This window comes from Rhinopithecus roxellana, chromosome 19 (assembly GCF_007565055.1).
Source record: "Rhinopithecus roxellana isolate Shanxi Qingling chromosome 19, ASM756505v1, whole genome shotgun sequence".
Taxonomy (NCBI): domain Eukaryota; kingdom Metazoa; phylum Chordata; class Mammalia; order Primates; family Cercopithecidae; genus Rhinopithecus; species Rhinopithecus roxellana.
Window position 1 is genome coordinate 81,294,206 of NC_044567.1, and position 9,700 is coordinate 81,303,905.

Here is a 9,700-nt window from a genome sequence, read left to right on the forward strand (position 1 = left end):
ACTAGGGAGTGTGAGGCAGAAGAATCTCTTGAACCTGGGAGGTGAAGGTTGCAGTGAGCTAAGATCACACCACTGCACTTCAGCCTGGGTGACAGAGCAAGACTGTCTCAAAAAAATATTCCAGAACTATTTATAACTTTTCTCTCTGTTTTAACATCTGACCATCCAGCCAATAATTTATTTGGTCATCTTGTAGTTGTCTCCACCACATTATTCGAGATAACCACTTAGCCTTTGTTTGTTTGTTTGTTTTTGAGATGGAGTCTTGTTCTGTTTCCCAGGCTGGAGTGCAATGGCACAATCTCGGCTCACTGCAACCTCTGCCTCCTGGGTTCGAGCGATTCTTCTGCCTCAGCCTTCCGAGTAGCTGGGATTACAGGCATCTGCCACCATGCCTGGCTAATTTTTATATTTTTAGTAGAGATAGAAGCTCACCATGTTGTCCAGGCTGGTCTCGAACTCCTGACCTTGTGATCCACCCACCTCGGTCTCCCAAAGTGCTGGGATTGCAGGCGTGAGCCACCACGCCTGGCCTAGCCTTTTGACATTTAAAAATTCAACTTTGATTTGACTGGCCTGAGTTATGCCTGAGTTAATGTTTTTTATCTTAAAGAAAACTAACTCAGGAGGTCTTTGTTAGCTATATACTCTATCACCAATAGTTCGTGTAATAATGCCACTGATTTCCAAAAAGCAATTCTTGTAAAATTTGTAAGTTTGGACAAAACTTATTTTTGCAAAATACTCTAAAAATCCCTCAGTAGTGCTTTACCATAGAACACTCAGAGCCTCTCAACCCTTTATTACCTGTCTGCCCCATAATTGGAACAAATAATAGTATCAGATATTGTAATGTTAGGCTGTTGCTTCTTGGCTCCTGTGATTCCCTAGCGACCCATCCTGGATGTCCTTTAGGTGCACAATGCTACTACTGGGTGCCATGGATAGTGTCAGGACGCATTCTAAGCTTCCTGAGTGCATCACCATGAGGCCAAATAGACTGTTCTCTCTCCAGTGAAATTCCTTCCTGTTTCTCTTTAGGCAGTCATCTTCATCTATGCATCAGTGGTGTCTCTGTTCACCATGCTTCATATAAACTAAAGTACAGCCTGATCTTCTGAAAAAATACTCTTTTGTGGACTCAAGTATAAAATCAATATTTAATTTAGTGACTAAACCTTTTTTTATGGTGGTTGTTTTTTGAGACTGAGTTTTGCTCTTGTTGCCCAGGCTCAGTGGATGATCTCGGCTCACCGCAACCTCCACCTCCAGGGTTCAAGCAATTCTCCTGTCTCAGCCTCCCAAGTAGCTGGGATTACAGGTGTCCACCACCACGCCCAGTAGTTTTGTATTTGTAGTAGAGACAGGGTTTCTCCATGTTGGTCAGGCTGGTCTTGAACTCCCAATCTCAGGTGATCCGCAGGCCTCGGCCTTCCAAAGTGCTGGGATTACTGGCATGAGCCACCGCACCTGGCCGATTAAACCTTTTTAAACCCAACTGAAAAATGTTTAAAATTCACTTCCTTGTGAGCTGTCATTGGTGAATAGTGGTTCCAAGGTTTGGGGAATGAATTTTAAAAAGCCTTTTTCTCAAACCTTTAGGGCTCAGTAAGGCTAAAACAAAAACAAACAGGTGCATCCAAGATCTGATTTCAAGGCAAGATTTACTGCTTTACAAACAAACATTATACTTGGTCTTAATAGAAAAATGACATCAGATACATCCAGAATACATTTCACATTGGGATAGCTGCCAGTTCAGCACAAAACATACATTATTAGGAGCAGGGAAGCATGAAAATAAACTATATCTTATTTTTTGGTACATCAGGAACACTTTTGCCTGAAGTAAGCCCGTTAGCACTATTTTTTATTTATTTTTTTAATCCACCCATCTGCACACTGGCCCTTTAGTACTCTTTAAGTGTAAAACTTTAATACTTGGCCTGGGCTTTGACCTTTGTGTTTAATCTAAATGACATTTCAAACATAAATGTCTTTTGACTAGTGCACTTACTGTTCTGTACAGAATTTAAAATGTGATAGTTTGAATATAAAATCTGGTTTGATACATGATGTAAAAGTTGTATAGTTAAATTCAAGAAAATGTTTTTGTGGACTATTTCTACTAAAGAATATTAAATTAAAATAATTTAAAAACGTATGAAGCAATGATCTGTTAACTGGACAGGTCAATTCTCTGAGCTGTGTAAATCACTGGCACTACAGTTAAATAACCTTCACACTGAACTCAGGAGCAGCCCATTTAAGAAGATCTTGTAAATAACAAAGTGACACCTTCGAGATTACAGTTGCAACTATGCAAGTCATTCACAGAGTAGCTGCGGCCTCTCTTCTAAAAGAGGACTCATTACATGAAGATAGACCTTTCATGTCTTGTTGCTGATGTCCAAGTCTCTTGTGGTCCAGAAATGCCAGGATGGTTGTTTCAAATGCATTGGGTATGAATTGCACCTTGAATTTGCCCTTCCCTTTTTCGGTTAAACCTTTTCACATAGCTGCTGCTGCTCCTCAGCAGTCCATCCCCTGGTCGGAGGCGGCCTCTCAGGACCTGGAGCAGAGCTGTAGGGAGCTGCCGTCTCTTATGGTAGATGTGGCCCATCACAATATACCTGCTGCCTGGACGAAATAACCAGAACATTAATTCATAGTGTCCTTTAAATGCCATGAAGCAGAAAATGTAAGGCCTCTAAGAAATGCCTAAGCTGCAATCTATTATCTTGCTGCACAAGTTGAAATTGATACTGAGTCTACAGGCATCTGGTGGAAACAGCCTAGCGACCTTTAGAAGATAACCAACCAGGCCGGTGTGGTGCCTCACGCCTTTAATGCCAGCACTGCGGGAGGCCAAGGCGGGCAGATCTCTTGAGGTCAGGAGTTTGCGACCAGCCTAGCCAACATGGTGAAACCCCATCTCTACTAAAAATACAAAAATTAGCAGGGCATGGTGGCGCATGCCTGTAATCCCAGCAAGTTGGGAGGCTGAGGCGGGAGAATCGCTTGAACCCGGGAGGCAGAGGTTGCAGTGAGCTGAGACCGCACCCACTGCTCTCCAGCCTGGGCGACAGGGCGAGACTCAGTCTCAAAAAAAAAAAAAAAAAAAAGCAATATGTAGCGGGACCACATTACAGAACAAAGGTCCTTATCCCAGAGCACATGCCTAGAAAGATGTGGGAGTGGGTATTCCTCCCACCAATCCCACATACACACACAAAAAAGCAGCTTTTCTAAACTCAGTTCTGTACAGTCCATTCTGGCAATGAGAGTTGGTCGTCCACTCCATTTGTCAACATTTATTGACAGCCCGCTTTGTGCCAACCCCTGCTGTTCTCACCCTTGAGGGTGGGGACTGACAGGGCTTAAGTCACAGAGTAGCCGAAATAATACCTGTCGTCTAAATCCTACTCATGTCACTGTCCCCTATCCCTCCCAAAAAAAGCTGGGCGACCCACAGCCCGGGCTGTGGCACCCAAGTTACAAACGGTGCTATAAAGTACATATGCAGCGTCATTCAGCTCAGTTTCAATACCAGGTTTAAACTCTGGACACGGCTTATTGCAGCTGGAGGAGTCCAGGGCTAACATGTGGACTCGGAAGAAGAAGCCGTCGGGGGTGAGATACAGGCGGTTCATCTTGTACAGCCCGTCCCGATCCACCAGCAGGGTCACCAGCCGGATGCCCGCGCCCAGCACGTCCACGTCGTGCACGATCCCGTTCACCGCTGTTTCCGAAAAACAGTTTGGAGAACAGCGTTACCCCGAGCTCCTCTCCCAGTCCCCCGGGAGGTGGTTTTTAGCAACCGCGAAACGGCCCGCACGGGTCGGGCGCCCTGGGATCTCGCGGGCGGGCTTCTCTGGGGCTCGGAAACGCTCGCGGGGCGGCAGCGCGGCGGCCGGGCTCACCGAATTCGCTCTCGCAGAACGCCTCGCGTTCGTCCAGGTCGGATCGGCAGGCGCGCGCGCAGGGCTCGGCGCCGGGCTCCGCGTCCCTCTGCGGCGGGCTGAGGCCAAAGCTGAGGGTGAAGCGCGGCAGCGGCGCGGGCGCGGGCGCCGGGCCTGGGGCCAGCGCGGCGGCGCGCGGCCGGTTGGGGTGGGCGTGGCCGGCGGAGCCCTCGGCGGCGCGCGTGGGCGGCCGGGCGGCCGGGAAGCGAAGAGCCCGTGAGCGCGCGCGTCGCGGGGCGTCCTCCGACGCGGGCCCGCGGCGCGGCGACGCGCGGTTCTCGGCTTGCGCCAGGCGCGGACCCGGCGGGCCAGCGGGCGCGCGTGCGGCCTCCCGGAAGCTGGCCTGGTTGTCGGCCGGCGGCGGGGGCTTCCGGCGCCTCGGGTCAGGCCAGGGGCGGGCGGCGGGGGTGTCCCCGGCCGCGCGCGGCCGCCGCGGGGCCTCAGGGAGCGGCTGCGCGCGGGGCCCCGGTGTCTCCGCGCTCGGGAAGCTGCGGGAGTCTGGCTTTCTGCTGTGCGGCGGCGAGGCTGTGGGGCGAGAAGAGGAGAGGCGGGAAGGCGGTGGGGGAGGAGAAGCAGTGAGGGGAGGCCGTTAGGGAAAGCCGAGGAAGCCGAGAAGGAAGAAGAGGGAAGAGGAGGCTGAGACGGGAGGCCGAGAGGGGAAGGGAGGTCAGGAGGGGAGGAGGCCCCTAGTGGGGCACGGGCGCTGCAGAAGAAGGGCTCTGGGAGGAGTAGTGAAGATAGGGGACAAGGGAGGCTTCACAGGCACCTGCAAGAGGAGAGATGGGAGGGGAGGCCCGGAGGCCTGAAGTGAAGTAGGGAGAACCCGGACGCAGCGTCGCGGCCACGCGGGGCACGCGCTTCCCAGGCCCCAAAGGAAGAAGGATACGAGGGTCTTGTCCTTTAAGATTATAGCTTTTAAAATTACAACCCCCTATTTAAGACTAAACATGTCTGACAACACTGGTTAGATAACAAATTTTTTTGCCCTTCCTTTAATATATACGTATATGTGTGCATGTGTGTGTGTATATATATAAAATACATATGTAAACATCCGCCTCTTTGCTATTTACAGTTTGTTGAGAAAGTACCAAGAGCAAAGCCCAGGGGGAAAGGTCTCATATGACAGGTTCTCCTCATTGTTTAAGCGCCCCTGACAACAGAACTATTTGGTTTTCCCATCCGTGTTTACACTGTCATCTCGGTCCCTGCAGAATCGAATATTTGTGAGTGGATTTTTATCTGGCTTCTTGGACACCGCTTACTGGTAAACCACAGCTAAGGAAGGTTTTGAAAGCTTGGCTGGGAGGCAGAGGCCCCTGATTAAGTATAAAAGCACAGATGCTTACATTTTTTTCCCCATTAGATGGTGGAGGAAAGACTCCTAAACGGTATGGCATGAAAACAAATTTTTAAAATTATTAATGATTTTCACTAGTTCTGCAGACAGGTTGGTGGGTAAACTTCAGCCAGCTTAGGAGCTGGGCACCTTTCCGTACCAGTTACACAATTTCACCTCCTTGCTTGCCTGGGTCCCAGTGCCCTCCAAACAGGCAAGAATTCGCCTTTATTTTTCTCTCCCCTTTCTTTAAAGAGCTGGATCTGCTCATTTGCAGCTCTGGCAACACTTCATTTAGAGTGACTGGTCTTGCCAAATCGATAATCTGCTTTAAAATCAGCTTTCACCCAGCAATAATAGCTGGTTAGAGTTCATGTTTTTGCAAAGAGGTTGATTCTGACTCATTACGTTGTTAAACGGTTGTGCCATGCACAGCTGAGTAAAGTTCTGTTGGATATCCAATTCCTGACTGTCAACTGTTGACCTCACAACTGCTTCCCCATTGATATCACCATCTGTTGTCATGGGAAAGATTGTCTGATATTTGGGTTAAATGCCACTGAAGTCATTCAATTTCCATGTGGAAAAATAACCCAGAGTAAATTGCCCTGTGAGGTACGGAAACTGTTTTTCCCAGAGATAGCGAAGCCGACAGAACATCCAAATAAAAGCAAAACAAAAACACGATCCCCCAGAGAACCACTCATTTCTTCATGGGCTGAGTAACTTAATTTCGTGCATGAATTATGAGTCTGTGCGTGTTAGTTAAATCCCGGCTCAGGTGTGCCAAGGTTGTGCGCTAGGGCTGCGGGGAGAGCAGAGAAGTGCCCAGGGCTGCCGGATTTCTACCCGGCTTCCCCCCAGCCCTCCCCAGCGCCCCCCGCAGCCCCTGCTCACCCAGCCGAGGGGGGCGGACCCCGCGGCGTCCTGCGATCCCGGCCCGGGCACGGCTCCCGAAAGGCGCGCCACGACCCCTTTTGACACTTTCCCTCCTCTGTGATGGAGCAACTACTTAACATGCAAAGTTTTCCCCAGCCTACCCGGCTCGCTCGGGATCATTTCAGTAGCTGAATTGGCTTCTTTCCGAAAAGGCTGCCAAAGAGACACGAAACCTTGGGGATACACTTTGCTCCTTTCTAAGACGAACGCAGACCCAGGGTGTCCTCTCTTGCGAGCTCTGACCCCCCTCCTCGTCCCGCGTTTCACTGAGCCTCCTTCCCAGCTCCCCCCCAGATCCCCGCTCCGCTCCCAGGGCCCCGCACTACACGGATCTTACTTTTTCTCTCCGCCACCGGTGCTTCGGGGGATGATCCGACGATCAAACAGAGGAGCCAGAAAGCTCTAGCTGTCATTTTTGCAGACAGGGTTCCCAGGCTCTAAAAGTGAGCCTGGGCTTTTGCTTGGTTGCTCTCCCCCAACCCCTTCTCCACACCCCCACCCCCGTTCATGCTAATGAGGGGCAGCCTTTGGGGAAACGGGAATCACTGGCTGAGCAGACCATTGGAACAAAACCGAGCCGCAGGGATTTCTCCCTCTTCCTTCCTAAGGGGGACGAGCACATGGCCTGGCAAAGTTGTCCCCGAGAATGTCTGTCCTGCGATCTGCGGGCGAGGATAACATCACAGACTAAACTTTAAACCTGTGTGCGTTTGCGCGTTGGGGTGGGGGCAGCAGAGGGTGGGGTGACAAGTGCAGAGAATAAGCGTGTTTCGGGACTGAGGGACTGGGTGGGGGAGAACGAGTGACGGAAGCTTTTTTCTAGATTAGGTCAACAACAAATAGGAAAATAGTGCTTAAGACAGCGTGGGTTTGTGGAAGGGAGGATATTCCAGATGACAGAGAATGTATCCTGGAATGTGTGTGTTAGGCAATTTCTAGAGACACCAAGTCACTGCTTCCTAAGTTTAGTAAAACTGTTTCATTACATATGACAGCTCACTGTAACCTCCACCTCCCGGATTCAAGCGATTCTTGTGCCTCAGCCTCTCAAGTAGCTGGGATTACAGGCATACGCCACCATGCCAGGCTAATTTTTGTATTTTTAGCAGAGACGAGGTTTCACCATGCTGGCCAGGCTGGTCTCAAACTCCTGACCTCAAGTGATCCACCCACCTTGGCCTCCCAAAGTGCTGGGATTACAGGCATAAACCACCACGCCCGGCCCAGAGGTCTAATTATTAATCAGAACGTTGCCTGTTGAGGCCAGGCAGGGTGGCTCATGCCTGTAATCCCAGTACTTTGGGAGCCCGAAACAGGAGGATCTCTTGAGCTCAGGAGTTCAAGAGCAGCCTGAGCAACATGGAGAGAACCTGTCTCTACAAAAAACACAAAAATTAGCCAGGCATGGTGGCTCACGTCTGCAGTAATAGCCACTTGGGAGGCTGAGGTGGGACGATCGCTTGAGCCTAGGAGGTGGAGGTTGCAGTGAGCCGAGATTGTGCCACTGCACTCCAGCCAGAGTGACAGAGAGAGGCCCTGTCTCAAAAAAAAGAAAAAAAGAAGAAGAAGAAAAAGAAAGAAAGAGGAGGAGCTGGGCGCGGTGGCTCATGCCTGTAATCCTAGCATTTTGGGAGGCCGAGGCGGGCGGATCACGAGGTCAGGAGTTCAAGATCAGCCTGGCCAACATAGTGAAACCCCGTCTCTACTAAAAATACAAAAAAATTTGTCAGGTATGGTGGCACAAGCCTGTAGTCCCAGCTACTCGGAAGGCTGAGGCAGGAGAATCGCTTGAACCTGGGAGGCAGAAGTTGCAGTGAGCCGAGACTATGCCCTTGCACTCCAGCCTGGACGACAGAGTAAGACTTTGTCTCAAGAAGAAAAAAGAAAAAGAGAAAAGAAAAAAAAGAAAGAAAGAGGAGGAGGAGGAGGAGGAAGAAGAGGAAGAGGAAGAGGAGGAGGAGGAGGAAGAAGAAGAAGAAGAAGAAGCAGCAGCAGCAGCAGCAGCAGCAGCAGCAAGAAGAAGGAGGAGGGCTGGGTGCGGTGGCTCACATCTGTAATCCCGAGGCCGAGGTGGGTGGATCACGAGGTCAGGAGATCCAGACCATCCTGGTTGACATGGTGAAACCTCATCTCCACTAAAAATACAAAAGATTAGCTGGGCATGGTGGCGAGCACCTGTAGTCCCAGCTACTCGGGAGGCTGAGGCAGGAGAATGGCGTGAACCTGGCAGAGCTTGCAGTGAGCTCGGTCTCCAAAAAAAAAAAAAAAAAAAAGGAAGGAGAGGAGGAAGAGAAGGAAATAAGTTTGCCTGTTGAGCATTAAATCAATGAAAAGAAAGTTGCCAGCTGGGTGCGGTGGCTCACACCTGTAATCCCAGCACTTTGGGAGGCCAAGGTGGGCAGATCACAAGGTCAGGAGTTCGAGACCAGCCTGGCCAACATAGTAAAACCCTATATCTACTAAAAATACAAAAATTAGCCAGTCATGGTGGCAGGCGCCTATAATCCCAGCTACTCGGGAGGCTGAGGGAGGAGAATCACTTGAACCCAGGAGGCAGAAGTTGCAGTGAGCCGAGATTGCACCACTACATGCTCCAGCCTGGGCAACAGCACAGGACTCCGTCTCCAAAAAGAAAAAAAAGAAAGAAAGAAAAAGAAAAAAAAAGAAATTTGCCCGAAATTTGAAAAAAAAGAAATTTGAGCATTAAATCAAATTGCAGCAGAAGGAGGTGAGCTAATCTTCCTTCATTCAGGTGTTAGAGGAGTGAATTATATTCTCCATCCAAAAGAGTAAACCTCTACAGCCACTGCAAAGCTCAGGTACACCAGAGGCAGGGTCTCCAGACCCTAGAGAAGACCAGATAAACACTAGTCAATTCATGCCCTCGGGCCCTGTTTATAGATGTCCTCAGAGCCCCTTCTTTCATGTGCTCTTTCTTTAAGTCAAGTGGAATAAAATTCACTAGGCTTAAGATTTCTCAGTTATAACCACATCTCTGACATACCTTCTTACGATTACATTCAAATCACCCAGAACCTACTGGGGGGTGTTCCCGAAACCCTTCTGTTGCAGGAATGTTGAGAATGCCCTGAAACCCACACCCTGAAATGTAGAGGCAGGGAGCGGGCCGGATGGCTCCCAGGGGCTCCCAGAGGTTCCTGGGGTGGCACCAGCTGGAAGAACTTGCCAGAGTCCAGTGCTGGGTCTTGGGCAGTGTCTGGCTTGCAGCCTTAGAAATCACACTAACGGGCCAGGCACCGTGGCTCACGTCTGTAATCCCAGCACTTTGGGAGGCTGAGGTGGGCAGATCACCTGAGGTCGAGTTCGAGACCAGCCTGGCCAACATGGTGAAACCCTGTCTCTACTAAAAATACAAAAATTAGTCAGTCATGGTGGCGGGCGCTTGTAATCCCATCTACTTGGGAGGCTGAGGCAGGAGAATCGCTTGAACCCGGGAGGC

The 9,700-nt window shown here is 50.2% G+C and overlaps 1 protein-coding gene across 3 annotated transcripts; it reads right to left on the reverse strand.

Annotated features, from left to right (window-relative positions):
- Nucleotides 1-1,645: 1,645 nt before the first annotated feature.
- C19H17orf58 (chromosome 19 C17orf58 homolog) lies at nucleotides 1,646-6,898 on the reverse strand. 3 transcript variants are annotated; one of them, XM_010379961.2, is made up of 4 exons: nucleotides 6,578-6,898; nucleotides 3,924-4,487; nucleotides 3,551-3,742; nucleotides 1,646-2,640 (listed from the first exon to the last, which is right to left on the reverse strand). In XM_010379961.2, the coding sequence occupies exons 1-4, from the start codon at nucleotides 6,651-6,653 to the stop codon at nucleotides 2,450-2,452; spliced, it is 1,023 nt and encodes a 340-aa protein (XP_010378263.2). In that variant the 5' UTR covers nucleotides 6,654-6,898; the 3' UTR covers nucleotides 1,646-2,449. The 3 variants fall into 3 exon arrangements, with proteins under 3 accessions (XP_010378263.2, XP_030780049.1, XP_030780050.1); XM_030924189.1 differs by lacking the exon at nucleotides 6,578-6,898 and adding an exon at nucleotides 6,342-6,393; XM_030924190.1 differs by lacking the exon at nucleotides 3,551-3,742.
- Nucleotides 6,899-9,700: the final 2,802 nt, after the last annotated feature.

Coding starts and splice junctions, on each gene's coding strand:
- C19H17orf58 (XM_010379961.2), bottom strand. CDS start 6,653: ATGACAGCTAGAGCTTTCTGGCTCCTCTGTTTGATCGTCGGATCATCC. Junction 4,488..6,577: donor ACCGGTGGCGGAGAGAAAAA/GTAAGATCCGTG, acceptor CTCGCCCCACAG/CCTCGCCGCCGCACAGCAGA. Junction 3,743..3,923: donor GTTCTGCGAGAGCGAATTCG/GTGAGCCCGGCC, acceptor TTTCGGAAACAG/CGGTGAACGGGATCGTGCAC.